This window comes from Ranitomeya imitator, chromosome 3 (assembly GCF_032444005.1).
Source record: "Ranitomeya imitator isolate aRanImi1 chromosome 3, aRanImi1.pri, whole genome shotgun sequence".
Classification (NCBI taxonomy): domain Eukaryota; kingdom Metazoa; phylum Chordata; class Amphibia; order Anura; family Dendrobatidae; genus Ranitomeya; species Ranitomeya imitator.
This window is the reverse complement of record NC_091284.1, coordinates 233773049-233798990: the sequence shown is the minus strand read 5'-3', so window position 1 is coordinate 233798990 and position 25942 is coordinate 233773049. Positions and strand designations below refer to the sequence as shown.

General features: G+C 45.3%; 1 protein-coding gene across 1 annotated transcript in view; it reads left to right on the top strand.

Moving 5' to 3' along the window:
- LOC138669629 (uncharacterized) overlaps positions 1-25942 on the top strand; it is a 280728-nt gene that overhangs the window by 89197 nt on the left and 165589 nt on the right. The window contains exons 9-11 of the mRNA XM_069756275.1: positions 10748-10858; positions 10934-11041; positions 11141-11248. Of these exons, the coding sequence (XP_069612376.1) occupies positions 10748-10858; positions 10934-11041; positions 11141-11248 (327 nt within the window). The remainder of the gene's footprint in view (positions 1-10747; positions 10859-10933; positions 11042-11140; positions 11249-25942) is intronic.

Genomic DNA, 25942 nt, shown 5'->3' with positions numbered 1-25942 from the left:
CTGGCGCTTCCGGCCTCTTTTGCTATCCATAATGTCTTCCATAGATCTTTGTTGCGGAAATATGTGGAGCCCGTTGTTCCCTCTGCTGATCCTCCGGCCCCTGTGTTGGTTGATGGGGAGTTGGAATATGTTGTTGAGAAGATTTTGGATTCCCGTTTTTTGAGGCGGAAGCTTCAGTACCTGGTCAAATGGAAGGGTTATGGCCAGGAGGATAATTCTTGGGTTTTTGCCTCTGATGTCCATGCTGCTGATTTGGTCCGTGCCTTTCATCTGGCTTGTCCTGATCGTCCTGGGGGCCCTGGTGAGGGTTCGGTGACCCCTCCTCAAGGGGGGGTACTGTTGTGAATTCTGCTCTTGGGTTCCCTCCAGTGGTTGTTGGTGGGAAGGCAGTTGTCTCTGACTCGCAGTCCTGGCCAGGTGTATCAGATAATTACAATTCTGACTGGGATATTTAGGTGTGCAGGATCCTTTAGCCCTTGCTAGTTGTCAATGTTCCTTGTGAAGTGTTGGATTTCTTTCTGGCTTCTCCTGCTTGCTGCCAAATTCAGCAAAAGATAAGTGTTTTGTTTTTGTATCTGTGGCACACTGCTGTGTGCTTGTTTCAGTTTATTCCTGCTCTGTTTGTAGGATTCACTGGAGTTGCAGATATACGCTCCTACATCTTTAGTTAGATGTAGGAAGTTTTTTGTATATTCTGCTGTGCATTTTTTGAAGGGTTTTAATACTGACCGCACAGAACTCTGTCCTATCCTGTCCTATCTAGCGAGAGTGGCCTCCTGTGCTAAATCCTGTTTTTTCTGCCTGTGTATGTTTTTTCCTCTCCGACTCACCGCCAATATTTGTGGGGGGCTGTCTATCCTTTGGGGATTTTCTCTGAGGCAAGATAGTATTCCGATTTCCATCTTTAGGGGTATTTAGTCCTCCGGCTGTGACGAGGTGTCTAGGTGTGTTAGGTACACTCCACGGCTACTTCTAGTTGCGGTGTTAAGTTCAGGTTTGCGGTCAGTATAGTGGCCACTTTCTTCAGTGAAAGTTCTCATGCAGCTCCAAGGTAACCGGATCATAACAGCAGGGTCCACAGGGGACAGCCATAGTGGGACAGTTCTGCCTAGCCCATGGTCTAGGAAACAGTTGGCTGTAGGCGTTCGCCACCCCTCCTCCTCCTCCAGAAGCGAAAGCTCGTCCACAGAGTGCAGTCGCATGACCACTCCATCCGCAGCTGCCAGTTTTGCACATGAGGTGTCCCATTCTGGAACAGCTAGTGGTAAGCGTCAGCAGGCTGTGTTACAAATGAAGTGTTTGGGCGACAACAGACACACCGCGGAAGTACTGGCCGAGTACTTGCAGCAAGAAACTCAGTCATGGCTGGGCAGTGTACATCTTGAGGCAGGCAAGGTAGTCAGTGATAACGGAAGGAATTTTATGGCTGCCATAGCCCTTTCAGAACTTAAACACATACCTTGCCTGGCTCACACCTTGAACCTGGTGGTGCAGTGCTTCCTCAAAAATGATCTGGACTTACCAGCCCTGCTCCTGAAGGTGCGAAGACTTTGCTCGCACATCCGCCAGTCGCCTGTAAACTCCAGGCGTATGCTGAACCATCAGGGATCGCTGAATCTTCCCCAGCACCGCCTAATAATCGATGTTGCAACAAGGTGGAACTCCACACTGCACATGGTTCAGAGTCTGTGCGAACAGAGGCGTGCTGGGATTAATTTGTGGGAGGATACACATACACGGGCAGGCAGTTGGATGGCAGACATGGAGTTGTCTGGTGTGCAGTGGTCGAAGCTCCAAGACCTCTGTCAAGTACTTCAGTGTTTTGAGGAATGCACATGGCTGGTAAGTGCAGACGACGCCATCATAACCATGAGCATCCCACTAATGCGTCTGCTGATGCAAAGTTTGATGCACATTAAGGAGCTGGTGTCTGCAGCCGAGGAGGAGGGAAGCCTTGATGACAGTCAGCCATTGTCTGCTCAGGGAACTCTCCTGGACGAGGTGGTGGACGAAGAGGAGGAGGATGATGGGGTTTGAATATTTATGGGAGGCGGATGCTTCTCAGGGGACAATAGAAACTGGTGACGTTGCAAGGTCAGGTACAGGGTTTTTGCGGGACACAACTGATGTTGATTTGCAAGAAAGTGCTCCTCAACCCAGCACAAGCAATGAATTGACCCACATGGCTGAGTATGCCTTGTGTATCCTAAAAAGGGACCCCCGCATTATCAAAATGATGACCGATGACGATTACTGGTTGGCCTGCCTCCTGGATCCACGATATAAAGGAAAATTACAAATTATCATGCCAAGTGGGGACCTTGAGCAAATATTGGCTACCAAACAAGCAACTCTTGCAGACCATTTGGTTCAGGCATTCTCAGCACACAGCGGCGGTGATGGTTCTCACATGAGCCGTAGGGGGCAACATGGCAGAGGTGTTAGAGGTGCACAAATCCGAAGTGGCGTTGGACAGAGGGGTTTTATGACCAGGTTGTGGCGTGATTTCACAATGACCGCTGACACGACAGGTACTGCTGCATCGATTCAAAGTGACAGGAGACAGCATTTTTTCAATATGGTTACAAACTACTTTTCCTCCCTTATCGATGTTCTCCCTCACAGGTCATTCCCCTGTGATTACTGGGCATCTAAAATAGACACCTGGCCTGAATTGGCAGAATATGCATTACAGGAGCTCGCTTGCCCTGCTTCTAGTGTGCTATCAGAAAGAGTCTTCAGTGCTGCTGGTTCAATACTGACAGAAAAAAGGACACGTTTGGCTACCCAGAATGTTGATGATCTAACCTTCATTAAAATGAACCATTTATGGATTTCAAATTATTTTGCTCCACTTTCTCCTGCTGACACGTAGCTTGCCTGAAAAATGTCTTGCTTTTGGCCTCCTCTTACTGACTTCTCCAATTCCGCCATTTGCAGCTGCTGAATGTCCACCATAGGCCATTTTTATACCTCCCTAAATGGGCTGACTCCCCCCACAGGGCCGTGGTCACCACCTGGCGCGGGCATCCGTGCGATGCCGTTTGCATGGACAGGTGGGTGCGCCTCCTCTTGGGCGACGGCACTGGCACAGGGTCCCTCATAGTACAATGAAGTGTCTCTGATGGTGGTGGTGCACAACCAACGTCAGACACACCGTCATAATATGAGGGGCCCTGTGCCAGTACCGCCGCCCTCGAGAGAGTATTCCCCCCCAGCTCGAACAGTGCTCTACCACTGCTCTACTTACCTCTCCCTGCTCCACCACTGTGTAGTTTGTGCTGATAAATCCTTCAATGGCACTGCCAATACAAATTTGTTGAAATGATAGATGCTAGTTAACTAAGTTTAGTAGTGTGTATGCGCAAATGGGGCTCTAGCTGTTAAAATAAAGTTTTAAATCGCGGAAAAAGCTGGCATGGTCTCCCGCGCAATTTTCTCCACCAGAGTGGGAAAGCCAGTGACTGCGGGCAGATATTAATAGCCTAGAGAGGGACCATGGATATAGGACCACCCCTGGCTAAAAACATCTTCCACCAGCCACCCCAGAAAAGGCACATCTGTAAGATGCGCCTATTCTGGCACTTAGCTTCTCTCTTCTCACTCCCGTGTAGCGGTGGGATATGGGGTAATAAAGGGTAAATGTTGCCTTGCTATTGTAAGGTGACATTAAGCCAGGTTAGTAATGGAGAGGTGTCAATAAGACACCTATTCATTATTAATCCAATAGTAGTAAATAGTTAATAGAACACACACATTAGGAAAAAGTATTTTATTGAAATAAAGTTACAGGGTGTTGTAATAGTTTATTATACTCTCCATCCAGTTGAAGACCCTTGTCACCTGAAACAAAGTTAAAATAAAAATTAACAATATCCCATACCTTCCATCGTTCAGTCTTGTCCCACGCTGTAAATCCATCTGAAGGGGTTAAATTATTTTTCAAGCAGGAGCCTGCTAATGCAGCTGTGCCCCTGCCTGTAAAAACTGGGGAATGAATGGAAAGAAGGGGAACGTAGCTACCTAGACTAGCAGTGCTGCGCCCCCTGCTGGCGTAACCTCAGATGAACTCGAGCGTGGGAATATTTCTGAATATTTTTTCACGCTCGAGTTCATATGAGGTTATGCCAGCAGGGGGCGCAGCACCGCAAGTCTAGGTAGCTACGCTTCCCTGCTTTCCATTCATTCTGTATGCTGATACCCCATATGTGGTGGTAAACCACTGTTTAGGAGCATGGCAGAGCTCAGAAGGGAAGGAGCGCCATTTGACCTTTCAATGCAAACTTGACTGGAATTGAGATATAATGCCATGTCGCGTTTGGAGAGCCCCTGATGTGCCTAAACATTGAAACCCCCCACAAGAGACACCATTTTGGAAAGTAGATCCCCTAAGGAACTTATCTAGATGTGTGGAGAGCACTTTGACCTACCAAGTGCTTCACAGAAGTGCAGAGATTTAATAATAAGAAATCATATTTTTTCACAAAAATGTTCTTTTCACCCCTAATTTTTTATTTTCCCAAGGGTAACAGAAGAAATTGGACCCCAAAAGTTGTTGTGTAATTTGTCCTGAGTATGCTGATACCCCATATGTCGGGGTAAACCACTGTTTGGGCGCATGGCAGAGCTTGGAAGGGAAGGAGCACCGTTTGACTTTCCAATGAAAAATTGACTGGAATTGAGATGGGATGCCATGTCAGGTTTGGAGAGCTCCTGATGTGCCTAAACATTGAAAACCCCCATAAGTGACACCATTTTGGAAAGTAGACCCCCCTAAAGAACTTATCTAGATGTGTGGTGTGCACTTTGAACCCCCAAGTGTTTCACTACAGTTTATAACGCAGAGCCGTGAAAATAAAAATTCTTTTTTTTCCACAAAAATTATTTTTTAGCCCCCAGTTTTGTATTTTTCCAAGGGTAACAGGAGAAATTGAACTACAAAAGTTGTTGTCCAATTTGTCCTGAGTACGCTGATACCCCATAAGTGGGAGGAAACTACTGTATGGGCGCATGGCAGAGCTCGGAAAGGAAGGAGCGCTGTTTGGAATGCAGACTTAGATGGAATGGTCTGCAGGCGTCACAATGCATTTGCAGAGCCCCTGATGTACTTAAATAGTAGAAACCCCCCTCAAGTGACCCCATATTGGAAACTAGACCCCCAAGGAACTTATCTACAGTAGATGTGTTGTGAGAACTTTGAACCCCCAAGTGTTTCACTATAGTTTATAACGCAGAGCCTAGAAAATAAAAAATCATTTTTTTTCACACAAATTATTTTTTAGCCCCCTGTTTTGTATTTTCCTAAGGGAAACAGGAGAAATTGGACCCCAAAAGTTGTTGTCCAATTTGTCCCAAATACGCTGATACTCCCATATGTTGGGGTAAACCCCTGTTTGGGCGCACAGGAGAGCTCGGAAGGAGCACTGTTTTACTTTTTCAACGCAGAATTAGCTGGAATTGAGATCGGACGCCATGTCGCGTTTCGAGAGCCCTAATGTGCCTAAACAGTGGAAACCCCCCAATTCTAACTGAAACCCAAACACACCCTTAGCCCTAATCCCAACCCTAATTACTCCCCTAACCCTAATCCCAACCCTAATCCCAACCGTAAATTTAATCCAAACCCAAACTTTAGCCCCAAGCCTAACCCTAACTTTAGTCCCAACCCTAACCCTAACTTTAGTCCCAACCCTAACCCTAACTTTAGCCCCAACCCTAACCCTAACTTTAGCACCAACCCTAACCCTAGCCCTAACCCTAGCCCTAACCCTTGCCCCAACCCTAGCCCTAACCCTAACCCTAATTGGAAAATAGAAATACATAGTCCCAACCCTAACCCCAAGCTTAACCCTAACACCAACCCTAACTGTAGCCCTAACCCTAACTTTAGCCCCAACCCTAACCCTAACTTTAGCCCCAACCCTAACTTTAGTCTCAACCCTAACCCTAACTTTAGCCCCAACCCTAACCCTAACCCTAACTTTAGTCCCAATCTTAACCCTAACTTTAGCCCCAACCCTAACCCTAACTTTAGCCCCAACCCTAACCCTAACGTTAGCCTCAACCCTAACCCTAATTTTAGCCCCAACCCTAACCCTAACTTTAGCCCCAACCCTAACCCTAATGGGAAAATGGAAATAAATAAAAATTTAAAAATTTTATTATTTTTCCCTAACTAAGAGGGCGATGATGGGGGGTTTGATTTACTTTTATAGCGGGTTTTTTAGCAGATTTTTATTATTGGCAGCCGTCACACACTAAAAGACTCTTTTTATTGCAAAAAAATGTTTTTACGTCTCCACATTTCGAGAGCTATAATTTTTCCATATTTTGGTCCACAGAGTCATGTGAGGTCTTGTTTTTTGCAGGACGAGTTGACATCTTTGTACCATTTTCGGGCACGTGACATTTTTTGATCGCTTTTTATTCCAACTTTTGTGAGGTAGAATGAACTAAAACCAGCTATTCATGAATTTGTTGGTGGGGGGGCGCTTACATCGTTCCACGTTTGGTAAAATTGATAAAGCAGTTTTATTCTTTGGGTCAGAACGATTACAGCGATACCTCATTTATATCTTTTTTATGTTTTGGCGCTTTTATACGATAAAAACTATTTTATATAAAAAATAATTATTTTTGCACCGCTTTATTCTGAGGACTATAACTTTTTTATTTTTTCGTTGATGATGCTGTATGGCAACTCGTTTTTTGCGGGACAAGATGACGTTTTCAGCGGTACCATGGTTATTTATATCCGTCTTTTTGATCGCGTGTTATTCCACTTTTTGTTTGGCGGTATGATAATAAAACGTTCTTTTTTTTGTCTGTTTTTTAGAAAGGGGTTAACTATTCTTTCTCCTCAGCTTTTTTGCTATTTCAAATTGCCATGTAGTAGTACTTCTAGACTCATAAGGACTAAGTGTAAAGCCTGCCAAAAAATACAAGCAGGTCATCCGTACACTTTTGAAGGCAACAACTGGGGAGCCTCAATAAAATATTGTAAACAAAGTGTAGTTGTGGTACTCCTACACTCATAAAAGCTCTGCACACATCCATAGACCCTTGAATGCAACAACTAGAAGGCCTCATTCAAATATTAAAGATTAATAACACTTTATGTGATGTTGTCATCTAGTGATGTGGAAAAGTCGGAGCTAATACAGGTTTTGTTTATTTTTATTAGAGTGGGCCTGTCAGCATTTTCTGTTGACAGGCAAAGGAGCCTGTCTTTTATGATCCCTGGTGGCACTAAAAACCCTCTCAGACAAGACACAAGGTATAGAAGGACAGCCCATGCCGTGATTCAGGTTTGAGACCCAATAGTTGAAGATTGCAGAGAAATTAGGGAGTACACTAGTTTGGTCAGCCAGGAATTGCTTGACCATCTTTATAAACTTTTCCGTCCTTGTCAAAAAATCCCCGGTCATCAGGACATCAACGCTGGGAGGGTGTAATAAAGTTGGCCCAAGCCTTTGACAGTATACCCCTGCCTCTGCTGTACCTGGTATATGTCTCCATCGCCTCTTCTATTTGGTTGGGAGAAGGAAGCTTGCCCCTGCTGCTATCGTTGTCTGATCTGAGTTTTTTCAACATTTTTTCCACAATGACCTTCTGGTGTAGCACCATTTTAGTAGACCTTTCTGCCTCAGGACAGAGAGATGCAAGGTTCTTCTTGTAGTGTGGGTCTACCAGGGTGAACAACCAGTACTCTGTTTTGGTCAAGATGAATATAACACGAGAGCCATGGGAAAAACAGCTTTACATAAAGTCGGCCTTATGTGCCAAACTCCCTCCCTGTTTTTGCCATGAAGACGACTCTCCTTCTCCTCTCTCTCTCTTCACACTCTTCCTACTCATCACCCTCCTAAGCCTATTCACATAGGAGAGAAGGTACAAAGCTTGTGTACGTACTAGCTTTCGTTGTTCTACTAACCAGCTCCTATTCCTCCTCCTCCTTAGCCTCCTCCTCTTCCTCATTGTTACCCAATCCGTTTTGAGCAGATGAGTGAGGTAGAAGAAACCCTGATAGAAGTAGGGCCAGCAATTCTTGGCATCAGTGGCACATGTGTCGTGCCAGGGTGGGAGTCAGCCTTGGACTCCACAAGGTTGACCCAGTGTGCTATGAGGGAGATAGCAAAACCGAAGAAGAAAATGTGCCAGGGCAATAGGGGATGTAGTGTCCCTGGCCACAAGCGCTAGTCCACATGTCGGTCTTTAAGTGGACAATCCCAGTAACTGCATTGGTAAGGGCACTTGTGATGTTTCTTGACACGTGGTGGTACAAGGCGAGGACGCCACTATGGTAGATATAGTGGCAGCTATGGATCAATTATCGAGGGATGGGTACTGCCATGAGTCAGTAGAAATCCCCCTCATCCACAAGCCTAAATGGAAACATTTTCACTATAAGCAGCTAGGAAATGTACTCATTTAGTGAACGTAGTGCTGGGATAAGAATTTGGTAATGCCTGATGATGGTACATCAGAATCTACAAGGACAGGGCCAGGGTAGGAAGCATCTACATTATCTACCACCTTACCTTCCACCACTGAACACTAGTCCTCCTGATTTTGTGACCTAACAACAACAAGACTTAGCGGCAACTGTATCTAATCATCATCTTCCTTCTTATCCCAAATTTGCCATTCTCCACTGTCATGTTCTTGTGGTCATTGTTACTCTAAGTTTTGTACATCACTATCCAGCATATCATTTTGTCCCTCTAGAAGCATGCAGACTGAAAGGCCACAATCAAGAATTGATCTTGTAAAGTGCTTCTCAGAGTGTCCTATTGTGGGATCACTGGTTTTCTAGGACTGGACATGGTGGGAGGAAGGATTATCAGGGTGAGGTTTAAGTGATCTAGTATGTACGCTGGTGAGACTGGACCATGTGGAAGACTTAATGTCGCTGGCAATCCCACTGGAAGCATTATCTGCTGTCGAACCAACCACCTGTTTTCACTGCTCTGGCTTCAGAAGTGGTGTACTGTGCCTCCCTGCAAAGTGGGACAGGATACTATGTTTCATGTTTCTTGTGCTCGAGCAACAGGCATAGTCACACCTGCCCCAAGTCCTCGGAGTCTGCATGCACCATCACCAGCACTTTCACTTCCCCGTCCTTTACTGTATGTGTAATAGATACAAAATGGTCACCAGCAGCACGCAAAGCATTATTTTGGCGTTTAATACCACCGTAATGCACCACAAATCACGTAATACTCTATGGATGACAAATTCAGGCCAGAAAAAATTTCAAATGATTGTTTGAAGTGTTATATATCACCAAAATTTAAAAGAAATCATGTAATGCTCTATAGATAACAAATTGAATTCAAAATGTTTTTTGACTCATTTTTGGATAGTTGTATACCACAGAAATGTAACACAAAGCACGGAATACTCTACGGATGACAAAGTCAATCCATAAAAATGTTTTATTGCTTTTTTGGAGTGTTATATACCACTGAAATGTAGAACAAAGCACGTAATACTCTATTGATGAATAATTGACTCCCCAAAAAATGTTTTAACTCTGTTTCAAGTCTTACATACCACCATGCTGTCATACAAAGCACACAATACTCTTTGGATGACAATAAAGTCAATTTTTCACCACTCCCCCAAAAAAGGTGGTTATGTGCTGCATCTATATATTTAGCAGTGGACTGCAAAGCCCTAAGCCCTGCCTTGAGCCTTTAATCTGCAATTTTCTCTGCTCCTGCAACAGTCCCTAAGCTAAATGCAGAATTTATCTGATACAATCAGCAAAGCACAAGATTAATCCTTAGGACTGTTAAGGTACCGTCACATTTAGCGACGCTGCAGCGTCGCTGTTTAGGTCGCTAGGAGACGTCAAACACAGCAGCTCCAGAACGATGCAGGAGCGATCTAGTGACGTACTTATCGTTCTCGCTGGTTGTTTGCTCCATGAAGAAACATTGCGGGCATCATTGCTTTTGCTGTCAAACATGACGAATCATGCTGACCTGATGACCAAATAAAGTTCCAGACTTTCAGCAACGACCAGCGATGTCACAGTGGGATCCAGATCGCTGCTGCGTGTCAAACACAACGAGATCGCTATCCAGGACGCTGCAACGTCACGGATCGTTGTCGTTCTCGTTGGAAAGTTGCTCAGTGTGAAGGTACCTTTAGTATGAAGGTTCAGCATCAGCACCATATCAACAATAGAGATCTCTGATTAGTTAAACTGTACACACATAGGTCTGGATAGCTGTGAATAAATTATCTCTGAGCTTTTTAATGGCGTCAGTGAGCCAAGCGTAGTGGCACCAGTCCTTTTACAACCTCTGAAGAGGGAATGTGGCCAGCCAATCACAGTAATGTCACTACCAAGATAGCTACGGCATTACAAAGACTGGCAGGCAATACCCGCATGCTTCTTGGCTGTATAACAGGTGCTAAACATGTTGGGCGCGGATTCGAGTTCCAAATCTGAGCACCAGTCAATGCCCGTTGAATGATGAGCACAACCAAGCACCCAGACACTCGAGTGATATACGAGCATCATTGAGCACGTTCACGCATCCCTAATGATGCTATACAAATCTACCAACCTGTAGTCTGTGAATAGACATCAGACTATCCAAACACTATGTAATCTAATGATGTTCTGATAAATATTACAGGAAATGTAATAATTGCAATATTACTGTATCAATTCTGATGGTACAACATTATATCTTCTAAACACAAGTTTATTATTATTAATTTGTTTGTGCAGAACGCCATCTAAATACCACCCCCAGTCTTAGCAGCACGAAGAACCTTCCACCCACATTAATCCCCAACCACACTGTCCTGAATACTGAAACATCTAAATCTCGAACTGAAGGTTTGTTATAATTGCACAGACTAGAATTACCAGGACTGTTACATTTTATGTACTGATATATACAATTTTGTTCAGAGAACACAACATGGCAGCATTATTTAACTTCTCAAAGAAATCCAACTGATGGAGGATCCACTGTCCATTTGCCTGCTGTCTCTGCATCTGCTACACATAGTATCCAAGGTTAGCCAGCTTTCTGTAGCATCATCATATACTGTAAAAAAAATACATGGTGATATTTTATGGAATCTGTGTTTTTTATGTTTGACATTTACTACTCAGAGATTACTAGTACTACAAGCAAAAACCACGTCACTGCTAAGAGAAAGGAATATATCAGCTCTTTTCTACCCACAACTAAAGACACTGCTCTTACTCACATTATGCAAGGTTAGTGATAATTACATGTACAAATCTGAAATAATGATAGCTGAATTGGGGAGAGATTAGCTTGCAAAGTTTAGGTTATAATTTACACTATGTCCGAGAGGGGATTACCAGAAATTTGTTTCCGTGGGTGTATACTTTTTACCCTGCATGATGTTGACCAATCATAAGCATGCAGCAGCATACTGGGGAGCAAAGAATACCCCTCCACAGAATCTCAAAAGTGCCTGTAGTAGAGAAGAGATTGCAACCACCTTTCAGCTTTATCTCACTGCAGTCATTGTAAGGGGAGGAGGTACAGGAGATAACTTAGAATTGAGAGGCACATTTGAAGATGAGTTTGTAGTTAGACTAAGCTCTGCTGTGATTATCCTCCTGCCACACTTACTGACATTAAATGATAGCTGAGAGTGTGTGTAAGCACACTCATCACTACTTTAGTTGTAGCACTTATAACTACTCTGCACTGAAACCAGTGAGAACTGGCTGTCTGTCGTTATATGCTTCAAACAGGAGAAAGAATGTTCTAAGCTAGACTGCAGAGACCCATCTCTCATAAACAGTGCCTTCCCCCCTCCTACCAAATGAAATCACGGCCAGGCCTAGATGGGTTGAACAGGTCGGTCACATATTATTACTTACATATACAGAGAAAGGCAATTACATTTCATAACTGGCTCATCGCCGAAGGTCCTGTCTGTGACCGATAGGTGAGCAGGCTAATGATTGGTTATGAACCTTTGCCCCTCTCTACACTTCCGCAGTGACTTAAAACAGAAAATTCCTTTATTTTTATTTTACATGATATATTTTTTCTGGCACTGCAAAACATCAATTAATATATAAGGGAGGGAGTCTGGGACAACAGCTTCCAGGGGTCAGCCGGGGAGAAAGAGCAAGGCACTGTTGTGAATTCCGCTCTTGGGCTCCCTCCGGTGGTTTTAAGTGGTATGGCTACTCCTTGGATTTAGCAGTCTGCAGCTGCTTCCACTGATTGTCTTTCTGCTCGGCTATTTATGCCTGGCTCTCTCTTCAGCCAGTGCCACTTGTCCATGGTTCCTGGTTGGATTCACATCTCTTTGGATTTCCCTGTTATCCTGACCAGTTCAGCAAAGCTAAGTCCTTGCTTGCTCTTTTCTGTCCACAGGTTGTGGACTTATCCGTTCTGTGCTTTCTATGTTTGTCCAGCTTGTCAGTATGAATTAATTCTGTGTAGCTGGAAGCTCTGGGAAGCAGATTTACCCTCCACACCTTTAGTCAGGTGTGGAGATTTTTGTAAACTCTGTGTGGATTTTTTGTAGTGTTTTATACTGACCGCACAGTATTCCATCCTGTCCTATCTATCTAGCTAGACTGGCCTCCTGTGCTCATCCTGGTTTCATTCTGTGTATGTCTTTTCCCTCTCCACTCACAGTCATTACTTGTGGGGGGCTATCTATCCTTTGGGGGATTTTCTCTGAGGCAAGATAGTTTTCCTGTTTCTATCTTTAGGGGTAGTTAGTTCTCAGGCTGTGATGAGGTGCCTAGGGAGTGTCAGGAGCATCCCACGGCTACTTCTAGTGTTGTGTTGAGCTTAGGGACTGCGGTCAGTACAGGTACCACTTCCTTCAGAGCTCGTCCCATGTTGCTCCTAAACCACCAGATCATAACAGGCACTGAGCCGTGGCACCTGAATTTAACCCATGTGCATGTGGCCGGATGCCACTTCCCCTTTGCCCCATTGGTCAGTTGGGAACCCCAATTACTGCATCACCTGTGGGAGTAGCGGGAGGGGGGAATTAGGCACCGGACTGTACTGTATTTTCTCTAGCTTTGGTTATAGAGGCTCTGCAGTCAGAGGCACGTTCCTTAGTCAGTACTGTGCCTGCCAGACTGTGGAGACCCATGTGTTGTAAACAATGCCTTCCCCCTGCCACCAATCCCACAATTAAATCACGGCCAGACCTAGATGGGTTGAATAGGTTGGTCACAGGTTATTAATTACATTTGCATAGAAAGGCAATTACATTTCATAACTGGCTCATCGCTGAAGGCCCTGTCTGCGACCAACAGGTGAGCAGGCCAATGTGTCTTTATGAACCTTTGCCCCTCTCTACACTTCCACCATGGAGGATTATGTGTATGTTCTACACAGGATTCCGACCCCCACCCATCAGCACTATGGCCTCTTTCACTCCATCTTGCAAACCGGGCAAAGATATGTTGAGCCCAATGTTCATGAGGTGAATCCCATCTGGTCTCAATAGTGCCGAGTTATCTCCCTCCAGCTGGTGATGGCGAACCACGATGCTGTAATTTCCTTTTTACCAACTTTGCCATCCATGCATTGATCATTTTTCTTGATCTCTCTATGGCTTTCGTGTCTTTTGCTCCATGCCAGACTGCTCATGGCACTATCTCCGACCACACCAATACCATATCTGGTAAAAGCCAGGTAAAACGCTCTATGTCTGTTGACATCGCTTTACAGAGCGCAAATCATTGCCACCGGCATGTAACATTAATATCACCGGCCCTTTGGCCTTCTTAGAGATGTTAACTACTTCTGGGAAGATCTGTTGCCATTGGAGCCCCCTTATACCTCTCCAGTTGACCTCCAGTCTCGGGAAGCCTAGATTTTTTTCACCAGGCCAAAGTTAGGCCATTTTGTTCGCCCAGTAGACATATGAATGTCCTACTACCCAAACTGCTGGCTTATTGACATCTGCAAGAGACAAAATTCGTTACTTTAGCATAATATAACCAGCGAAGCATGTGGATTTCCAGTGACCCATTCTCTGCACTTCGGCGTCCGATACTCTTGCCCTAGCTGCTTCGGTTGCTGCCCTTGCGCCGAAAAATGCGGTAGCGAAAGCTGCAGATACTAGGGTTGACTCATATTGCGACTTGCACGCTGATAAGGATATTGTGATAATATCATGCAATAGTCTCAATGAGATGGGGCGCTGACATTCCTAACTAGGTTGGAGCCTTTTCCAGCCTTTAATGGCTTGTTTGATGAAAAAGTACTTAGTAACTTCCACCCACCCCATTAGTTGGAAGATAAAGCTATTCCCAATAAAAAAAAGGTTGCACTGATGCACCCGACACGCCTCTTTACCTGTGCAGATTCAAAAATTGACCCCTCGCATGATCACACTTATCAACCGGCCTACTGTGAATTAGAGAGCACTACTCTTTCCATGCCTTACCTTAAACCTGCCAGATAGCCAGTGTAACGGAAGCACGGGTTAATGGCATCAGTGATTGACGACAGTGTCCCACAGTGATGGAGGACACTGGAGGCCCGATGGTTTCACATTGGGGATAAGGAATTTGAAGGCCTGCCAATCGGAAGATAACAGTGAGTTGACAAGTTTATCATCTACGTTATTAATTAGTGGTCGTTGGTGAAAAGGGGGGCTGTTCTTGTGACAGCATTAGTTGTAGCCATTCATCTGTCGATTTAACTCCCGAGCCTAAATTGGTCTGCAGGGCTAACCGCCTGCAGAACTCCTCGTCATACCGCCTCCAGGCAGAACTGCCATTGGATTTATATGAATTGTATATTAGGTCCTAATAAATAAATACCGTATATACTCGAGTATAAGCCGAGATTTTCAGCCCAAATTTTTGGGCTGAAAGTGCCCCCCTCGGCTTATACTCGAGTCACGGTAGCGGTGGGGTCGGCGGGTGAGGGGGTGAGGGCGCTGAGGTATACTTACCTAGTCCCAGCGATCCTCGCGCTGTCCCTGCCGTCCCACGGGCTTCAGCGCTGCAGTTTCTTCCTCTCTTCAGCGGTCACGTGGGACCGCTCATTACAGAAATGAATAAGCGGCTCCATCTCCCATAGGGGCGGAGCCGCCTATTCATTCCTCTAATCAGCGGTGCCGGTGACCGCTGATAGAGAAAGAAGCTGCGGCACCGAAGACAGGAGGGGACAGCGCGAGGATCGCCAGGACTAGGTGAGTATAGCATATTCACCTGTCCGCGTTCCAGCCGCCGGGCGTCGCTCCATCTTCCCGGCCGGCGCCTCCATCTTCCCGGCGTCTCTGCTCTCTGACTGTTCAGGCAGAGGGCGCGATGACGCATACAGTGTGCGCGGCGCCCTCTGCCTGATCAGTCAGAGCAGAGACGCCGGGAAGATGGAGGCGCCGGAACGAGACGCCGGGAGCTGCAATCAAGGGAGGTGAGTATGTGTTTTTTTTTCTTTATTGCGGCAGCGGCGGCACAAATTTATGTGGAACATCTATGGGGCACAGTGAACGGTGCAGAGCACCGTATATGGCACAGCACAGCTATGGGGCACAGTGAACGGTGCAGAGCACCGTATATGGCACAGCACAGCTATGGGGCACAATGAACGGTGCAGAGCACCGTATATGGCACAGCACAGCTATGGGGCACAGTGAACGGTGCAGAGCACCGTATATGGCACAGCACAGCTATGGGGCACAGTGAACGGTGCAGAGCACCGTATATGGCACAGCACAGCTATGGGGCACAGTGAACGGTGCAGAGCACCGTATATGGCACAGCACAGCTATGTATGGGGCACAGTGAACGGTGCAGAGCACCGTATATGGCACAGCACAGCTATGGGGCACAGTGAACGGTGCAGAGCACCGTATATGGCACAGCTATGGGGCACAGTGAACGATGCAGAGCACCGTATATGGCACAGCACAGCTATGGGGCACAGTGAACGGTGCAGAGCACCGTATATGGCACAGCTATGGGGCACAGTGAACGGTGCAGAGCACCGTATATGGCACATCTATGGGGCACAGTGAACGGTGCAGGGCACCGTATATGGCACAGCTATGGGGCACAGTGAACGGTGCAGAGCACCGTATATGGCACATCTATGGGGCACAGTGAACGGTGCAGAGCACCGTATATGGCACAGCTATGGGGCACAGTGAACGGTGCAGAGCACTGTATATGGCACATCTATGGGGCACAGTGAACGGTGCAGGGCACCGTATATGGCACAGCTATGGGGCACAGTGAACGGTGCAGAGCACCGTATATGGCACATCTATGGGGCACAATGAACGGTGCAGAGCACTATATGGTTCACACCTATGGGGAAATATGAACGGTGCAGAGCACTATATGGCACAGCTATGGGGAAATAATGATCTATTTTTATTTTTGAAATTCACCGGTAAATGCTGCATTTCCACCCTAGGCTTATACTCGAGTCAATAAGTTTTCCCAGTTTTTTGTGGCAAAATTAGGGGGGTCGGCTTATACTCGGGTCGGCTTATACTCGAGTATATACGGTAGTTCTAAACAGCATTCTAGATGGTTCTGGCCGATAATGCCGCTTAGGACAATGAAGGCTTGCAGCCAGTTGTTCACGTTTGTGCTATTTTTGGCTTATTCCTCTCATATAACCATTCGCCTGTCCTCCTTTCCTTATCTATGGACTGTTGGTCTGCAGATAATAATGACCATATGTCCATGTAATCATTATTCCATATTTTCTGTTTAGTCTCTTGGTCTGGTCGTGTGCATGTGACATACTGTCTTTGCTGAAGAGCGCGCTGATCGGTCGGATTGGACCGATCAATGCACTCTGAAGCAGTGTTGTGGGCTCTGCTACCGATTCCCACACCCCCCATGCAGGCAGTGTGGCTGCGCTTATTGGGGGGCGGTGTGGAAAGGGCTTGGGCTGACCTGGAAGTGACCCGGTGGTAATCGGATATAACACACAGAAGTGGGTGGGGCTTGCCCAGGCCACACTGGAATGTGGGGGGAAGCTGCAGGGACTCAGGCTTGATGTGTCCCAGCCATCTGCCTGGGCCCCGTGGTGTTCTGAGCATCTATCCTGGGCATCACTGTGTTTCTAGCAATCTCAAGCATGATCGGTGGGGCAGTGGTGCAAGCACGATGACTTGGAACCGCCAGTCCCCAGCCAACATGGAGACGCTCAGGAGGTCAGGAGACCCACGCTGAATGCCTGCTGACCCACACCGTCGCTTCTGGTGGGACGGAGGAGGGGGAAGCCAGAGATGGTTCAGAGGACATGCACTGGCCCACCAGCCCAGCGGCCAGTGGAGGTGGGTGAAGACAGGAGGCCAACGAAGGAGGGGAAGCCATGGGGGAGTAAGTGCCACAGTCCGCATGGCCTGTGGAGAGGTTCGGGGGGACAGGGGAGGATGGTGCCCTGGGGGATGAAGAGGGAGCCTGCGGCACAGTTAGGGGGTCATGAGAGGGCACAGGGAGGTGAGCGCCAAGGCCAGTCATAAGGGCTTGCAACCATTGCTCACCTTCCTGTGCTGCTCTCTGCCGCAGGGCCTCCATCATGGAGTCAGACCTGACTGTAGCGACGACAGCTTCCAGGGGTCAGTCGGGGAGAAAGAGAAAGGCACTGACCCCTGGCATCTAAATTTAACCCATGTTGGTGTGGCCGGACACCCATTCCCCTTTGCCCCATTGGTCAGTTGGGCATCCCAATTGCTGCATCACCTGTGGGAGTAGCGGGAGTGGGGAATTAGGCACCACACTGTATTTCCTCTAGCTTTGGTTATAGGGGCTCCGCAGTCAGAGGCACGTTCCTTAGTTAGTACTATGCCTGCCATTGGGGGGGTTATCTTTTTTTCCCAATATATTTCTAACAGCTTTAGATTGGCCAATGTCAATCATGGTCCAAAGTACATGCCCAGAGGAAAATCTTTAGTAATACCCTCTCGGACTTAGCGTATAATGATTAGGTTATAATGTATGCTAATATCCCCTCAATACCATAGAAATTAAGAAATAAAAACAATGTTTTTCTACAGTTCTGCAGTCACTATTCTATGATGTGGCCAGTAGAACAGTCAAACTGGTGAAAGGTCCTCTTTAAGTGAAACCTGTCACCTCATGATCAAACCATATGCGAATTTCATGCTACCAGTCATGTACCGACTTTCTTCTGTTTCTAATTCTCTCAATGTTCAATGAAAAACTACAGCCAACTGCATCAGTGAGAAGAGAAGCTGGCTGGCATGTAACCGTAGTACAAAAGTTTGAAAATTGCTTATTAGTGTTCATTTGTTGACTGTTATACCTAGCAAGCTGAGCCAAATCCACATAGTGAGTACATTACACATTGTAAGAATTTTTCATGCTATAGTGCTTGCCAAAATTGTGTTTTGGACCGTAAAACTCTTTCACCTATGTGCCTTGCCAAATATCTTAAACATAAGTGTCAAGCTTCATATGAACAGAGGATTTTCCAAACTTATTTTGTTTGGTCAATAGTCTCGTAGACTAGTGAAAAGCAAGCAGCTAAATGCTCGGATGCTTGTTACTTGAACAAAGCAATTCCTAATACTCGAATGCTTGTTTCGAGTAACGAGTAAAATTTGAGTCAATGGGAAATCTGGGCATTTTCCAGCAGACCCTACAAGCAGGTCTGGGGGTCAGGGAAAATGTTGAAATGGAAAGACAAAGTGCTGAATGGAGGAGAACAGGATGGGGAAATGCACAGGAAAAAAAATGTTAAGAAACATTCTTTCCTGAATATTAATTGGTATATAAGCCAATATTTAAAAAAATAATAATTGATGTAAACCAAAACTGAATTTTTTATTAGAAAAATTGAAATTTTTGTGTAATTTATAAAGGAAAAAAGACCTGTCAAAAAATTGGATGAAAAAGGGACTCAGATACACCCTGTATTAGACATAATGGAGGGCCTCAGACACATTTTGTTCATATTGATATTTTTTTTATATCCTGAAGAAGTGGGTTAGACTTCGAAACACTTAGAAAAAATAAAGAAACCATTTATTTTACATTCTCCGGTGCTTTCTTCATCAGCTAACAGAGCGGATATGAAAAGCAAACTTTACAGATTTTTATGCTTTATTGGTGATTTTCTCTACTGCAATAGCCATATTAACCTGTATCAGGTCAGAATGTATTGATACGATTCCTGATATTTATCCAGCATCAAGACCCTATTTTTTCACAACTCTTTCTCCCCAGCTTTTTTTGTAATTTCAAATTGTCATCTAGTGGTACTTCTAGACTTATAATGACTAAGTGCAAAGCTTACACCCTTGAAGGCACCAACTGTAGTACCTCATTCGAATATTGCTAGAAAAGTGTAGCTGTGGTACTACTACATTCACAAAATCTCTGCACACATAATGCAAAGCCAGAGAAAAATTAGAAGCAGGGTCATCCACACACTTTATTTTAATGTGTGTGTTTGGTGGTGGCTTTGACAGGGATTCCTTTGGCGGGTCTCTTAGGGTCAGCCTATGTTGAGCGGGGGTGCCATATCGTTTTGCAGGGTGCCAACCTCCACTGCAAAGAAGGGACATTGACGTGTTTCTCATCGCAAGCAATAAATAGCCAGGTCTTTCACCGGAAGGAACAACCACGGGAAGGGCAGCATCCAAAAAGGTAAACCACTTATGCCAAAACATGGTATCCATCCAGAGACAGCTGTTTCGAGGTATTTGCCCCTCATCAGTGATGGTGTCTCCTACTCCACACTGATGAGGGGCAAATACCCTGAAACAGCTGTCTGTGGATGGATATCATGTTTTGGCATAAGTGGTTTTCCTTTTTGGATGCTGCCCTTCCCGTGGTTGTTCCTTCCCGATGAAAGACCTGGCTATTTATTGCTTGCGATGAGAAACACGTGATGGTGTCTCCGTGGCTTTTCTACATGCATTTGCATATTTCCCATAAGGGATGGGAGCAGTGTTCTGGATCACTGCGTTGAGAAACACGTGATGGTGTCTCCACGGTGTTGGATGTTTTGATCTCCCCGAGGTCATTCATCCTTATGTTTATAGTCCATTTACCAGGCACTGCCCCTAATAGCCAGTTTCCTACTCCACACTGATGAGGGGCAAATACCCCAAAACAGCTGTCTGTGGATACCATGTTTTGGCATAGGTGGTTTTCCTTTTTGGATGCTGCCCTTCCCGTGGTTGTTCCTTCCCGGTGAAAGACCTGACTATCTATTGCTTGCATTGAGAAACACGTGATGGTGTCTCCGTGGCTTTTCTACATGCATTTGCATATTTCCCATAAGGAAAGCATCTACGTCATCCACCACCTCACCTTTTATCCGCTACACACTGGTCCTCCTGACTTTGTGACTTAACAGCAACAAGACTTAGCGGCAACTTTGACATTGCCCCACTGTCATGTTCTTGTGGTTGTTGCTGCTTTCAGTTTTGTGCATCACTAAACATCATGTCCTCCTGTCCCTCTTGGAGCACATAGGTGGAGAGGCCACAATCAATAAATTATGTTGTAAAGAGCTCCTTGTAGTGTCCTAGTGTGGGCTCACTGGTTTCCTAGGACTTGACATCGTGGGAGGAAAGAGTGTCAGGGTGTGGTTTAAGTGATCCAGACTGTTTGCTGGTGAGACTAAGTTGTGTGGAAGACTGAGTGTTGCCGGCAATCACTCTAGAAGCATTAGCTGCTATCCAACCGACCACCTGTTTGCACTGCTCTGGCTTCAGAACTGGTGTACTGTGCCTCCCTGCAAAAGTGGGACAGGATGCTATGTGTCATGTCGCACCTGTTCCATGTCCTTGTCATCTGTGTGCACCATCAACAGCACTTCCACTTCCCCATTCCTTACCGCATGCCTTATGCATTTTCTAATTGATATGTCTCTGGAAAAGTTTACGTGTAATAAAAAAAAATTGGTCACTGGCAGCAGGCAAAGCTTTTTTTGGGAGTTTAATACCATTGTAATGTATCACATATCACATAATACTTAATGGATGACAAATTCAAGTCATAAACATTTTTGAACAATTTTTTTAGGTTATGTATTACCAAAATGTAAAACAAAGCATGGAGTACTCTATGGTTAACAAATTGAATCCAAGGAGGGGCATGGTTTGCAGGGGACAGGAGCAGACATGCTTTTACAGAGCTCCTGAATAATCCCCTATATTGAGCTACTTTTGGCTTCCAAAAAGTGGAACTTATAGATCCATAGGCTTGGAAATCTTTTGGTCCATATCTACAACAAACAAAATGAAGAATATAGCGGATATTACAAGGACAACAAGCACTACAGCTTCTCAGCCTGTAACAAGGCCTCCAATCAAGATGGCCGCCACACAGGCAAAGATAAGAGGAAAGTCCTTCAGGGTTTCTGTCACCCACGGAACAGAAAGAGCTGGAGCCAAGAAGTTTCCAGTAAAAGATATGAGAAAAGTCCCTTTTGCCCCTGTGTTGGGGAGGACCTGAGATGTTCCCCCAGACAACAGGGATTCAAGACAGAAGAATACCAATGGCTGTGCTGAATCGTTGTCGGCTGTTGTGGAGGAGATATGCCGGACGACGTCAGCGCTGCCACCAGCGAAGAACCTTGCACTCCCCATGGCACCATTACCAGCTGAAAAGGAGGGGAAGAAGAGCCGGGAGTTTGTGGTGAGATCGGGAGCTGCGATGCTGACGAAGGAAGGACCCCAGGACTTGTCCCTTACCTTAACACCAGGCAAGTCCTTCAGGACCGACTCGGTCTGGTGGGATGCTGGGAAGCGAGGCCCGGTGAGGCCCGGTTATTCCTCTGCCGGCCGCTTGCGATGTCACCACATGCAGAGCGGCTGATGCAGCAGCGGTGAGGGAAGAGGGAGTCCCACCACTGCGAAGTGTTCAGCTGTATTGTGAAGCAGCGAATGTTACACCGCCACTACTATATAGCGCCGCTCAGTCTCTTAGTGCTTCAGAGAGGTATGCTACCTCTAATCCTTCATATAATTGCCCAAAAATCTCAGGGGAAATTGACAATTACCCAAACAATAAAGGGCAATCATGCAGAAGCTACACTACAGAAGGTGAAGATGCTGATGCGGCGACAGTTAGGGAGGAGGGAGTCTTGCCACTACAAAGTGGTGGAATAGCGATTGGAACATGGCTACAGTTATATAATGCCTCACAACCTCTGCCTATATTGAGGAGAGCTACCAGCCTTAAACCTTCTTTTGATACCCCAAAAATCATCGGAGAAACTCATGAAAACCCTGACAATAACGGGCAACTATGTAGAAGCCCATCTGTTAAAGGGGTTTTAGCAACAAAATGGAATGGCTGTGACCAGTCCTCTGATACATCAGAAAGTGACCCCTTTAAACAAATACGGCCACAACAAAAATCTATACTAGAAGAAATTACGCTTCTTTGTATTAAAAGCTTTGAAGAAATAATCCAAAAAATACTTCCTAATTTGACCTCTACTATGGAACCAGCCGACAAAAACAATAGGGACACAGTAGATCAAAAGGAACAGCTGGATGTAAACCATGATACAGATTCTTCTAATTCATCAGAGGGGCTAGAAAGTGTCCACTCAGAAGAATTTACCAAAATGACGGATATCTCTGACTATGGGGACAGCGACTTTACTAATTTTACTGATTCTGACAAAAATTCATCCCAACATTCCTCCTCAGAGAGTTCTACTGAACACGAGACTTATGAGCCCATAGGAAAATTCCTATTCCAGCCAAATAAAATTAACTTGGGTCAAGAGAAATCAGATGCAGGGCCTGAGGACCATATCTCTAATGTTTCTTTAATAGATAACATACCAGCTTCTGACGACTATCCATCTGAGAGCTTTATGATCAATATCTGCAGAGCCTTTTTAACATTGGCAAACATCTTGGAAAAGGGTACTAATACACGTGGATATGAATCTAAAATATCGACCTTCAACAATCAAATATAGTAAAAGCCTCTGAATCTTTTATCAAGAAGCTATTTAAAGATACACTACATTTTATAGTCAAAGACTCTAACTTAAATTCTACCAAGGCCCCTGATGCCCCTCTTCAAGACTCAAAAATAAAAGACTCTATAGACGAAAACTACCGGATCTCGCCCTCTATCCATGCTCATAGTCCACACATGCTCTTGGACTCTCTGGAGAGGATCCAAAAAGACATCAACTATTTTAGAGACTACTTGGCTAATAATGAAGACTTCAAAAGGAAAAATAAAATAATAAAAAAATAAAAATCAAAGGAATACCGGAGTCGATCCAGCCCTCACAGTTAAAAAAATTATATTTCTTCAATGATCTCTCACTTATTACCTAAAAACAAAGGAAAAAATGTGATCGAGAAGGTTTTCAGAATCCAAAGGATACTCTCTCTCCCTATAAACATTGCTCGAGACGTCAATGTGTCCCTCTATCCTACAGGGGTAAAGAACAACCTCCTTATGCTGACAAGAGACTCAAAAAACCTTCCATCTCCGTACAGCAACTTATGTTGTTCCAAGGACTTGTCTAAAGATACCCTACAAAAACGAAAATCATTCTTTCAAACGACTCGGGAACTTTTACACACCGGAATACCCTACCAATGGACAAAGACTTCCAATCTACCAGTGAAATTTGCTTCAAAATTATTCACACTCTCATCTCCGGAGGAAGGAATTAACTTTCTGAAAAGAACAGGATTGACATCTTCTGCTGTTTCTTTCGATACCTTATCTCTGTGTACAACAAATATACATCCTACTTAAAAAGACCTTTATTCCACTTGTTATTTTACTAAAAAGAACCAATCATTGCCCTCCAGCCAGTCTTACGGTCACCTTAAGGTGTTCCCAGACTTGACAGGTTTTCATACTTTACATAATATATACTGACTTTTATTGTCAGACGCTGATATTGAGCAACATTTAGTTTGATGTCATATGCAATTGAATATGTGTACTGTTTGAATTTCTATATCAGGTGCTGATATTAAGCGGCAGTTGTGTTGTGTAAACCTACGGGAATGTCTGTTTGTATACCTGTCGTCTTTTTTCCCTTTTCCCCATATTATATGGGGTTTTTCATTTTTTCCCCTCTACCTTGCTTTCCCTTATTCTTTACCCTTCCCCGTTATAAAATTTATAAAACCAATAAAGATTATATGGAAAAATAAATTGAATCCAGAATTTTTTTACTGCTTTTTTGAAGTGTTATATACCACCGAAATGTAACACAAAGCACGTAATACTCTATGAATGGCAAAGTCAATCCAGAAATATGTTTTAATACTTTTTTGGAGTGTTATATACCACCAAAATGTGAAGCAAAGTACAACATATACTCGAGTATAAGCCAACCCAAGTATAAGTCGAGGCACTTAATTTTGCCACGGAAATCTTGGTAAGCTTATTTACTCGAGTATAAGCCGGGTATGTATTGTGCCCTTATCCCTGTCCTGCTCTGTGTGGCTCCTTCCGTCCTGTCCTGCTCTGTTTGGCTTCCCCGTCCTGTCCTGCTCTATGTGGCTCCCCCTGTTGTATGCATGGCTTACCCCTTCCCATCTTGTATGCATGGCTCGGCTTCCTCATCCCATCCTTGTATGCATGGCTCCCCCGTCCCATCTTTTATGCATGGCTCAGCTTCCCCCATCCCTTCCTTGTATGCTTGGCTCCCCCCTTCCCATCTTGTATGCATGGCTCGCCTTCCCCATCCCATCCTTGTATGCATGACTCCCCTCGTCCCACCTTGTATGCATGGCTCGGCTCCCCCTGTCCCATCCTTGTATGCATGGCCCCGTCCCATCTTGTATGCATGGCTCGGCTCCCCCATCCTATCTTTGTAGGCATGGCTCCCCCCATTCCATCTTGTATGCATGGCTCGGTTCCCATCCTTGCATGCATGGCTGGGTTCCCCCTGTCCCATCCTTGTATGCATGGCTGGGCTCCCCCGTCCTCCCCCGTCCTTCCCATCATACTCACCCTCCTTGTGCCATCGCTAAACGTCCATGCATCTCCATTGTCCCAGTGCTGCAGCGCTTCCTGTGCTGAGTGGTCACATGGTACTGCTCATTAAGGTCATGAATATGCGCTCCATGCTTATGGGAGTGGAGACGCGTGCATATTCATTACCTTAATGAGTGGTACCACGTGACCGCTCAGCATAGGAAGCTCTGCAGCATCGGGACATCAGAGATGCAGCGACGGCGCGAGGAAGGTGAGTATGATGTCACAGCCGCCGGCCCCTGCTGCTGTTCTGCTGCTCCCCTCCCTCACAAAAAAAGTGCTGAAAATCTCAGCTTGTACACAAGAATATACGGTACATAATACTCTATGAATGACTAATTGAATCCTCCAACATTTTTTAACAGTTTTTGGCATGTTACATACCACTGTACTGTAACACAAAGTACGCAATACTCTATGGATGACAATAAAGTAATTTTTTTCACCCCCCAATGCTCGTTGACTGCTTAGCATATCCAAGCACCCAGATACTCGAGTGGTATTCGAGTATCATCAAGCATGTTCGCTCATTTCTAATAATTTTCTCATGCCATACAAATCTACCAACCTGTGAATAGACATCAGACTTTCCAAACAGTATGTAATCTAATGATGTTCTGATAGAAATTACAGGAAACATAATAATAATACATTATTAGTTCATTATTAGGGTTGAGCGAAACGGGTCGAACATTTTCAAAAGTCGCCGACTTTTGGCTAAGTCGGGGTTTCATGAAACCCGATCCGACCCCTGTGCGGGGTCGGCCATGCGGTACGCGACTTTCGCGCCAAAGTCGCGTTTCAATGACGCGAAAAGCGCCATTTCTCAGCCAATGAAGGTAAACGCAGAGTGTGGGCAGCGTGATGACATAGGTCCTGGTCCCCACCATCTTAGAGAAGGGCATTGCAGTGATTGGCTTGCTGTCTGCGACGTCACAGGGGCTATAAAGAGGCGTTCCCGCCGACCGCCATCTT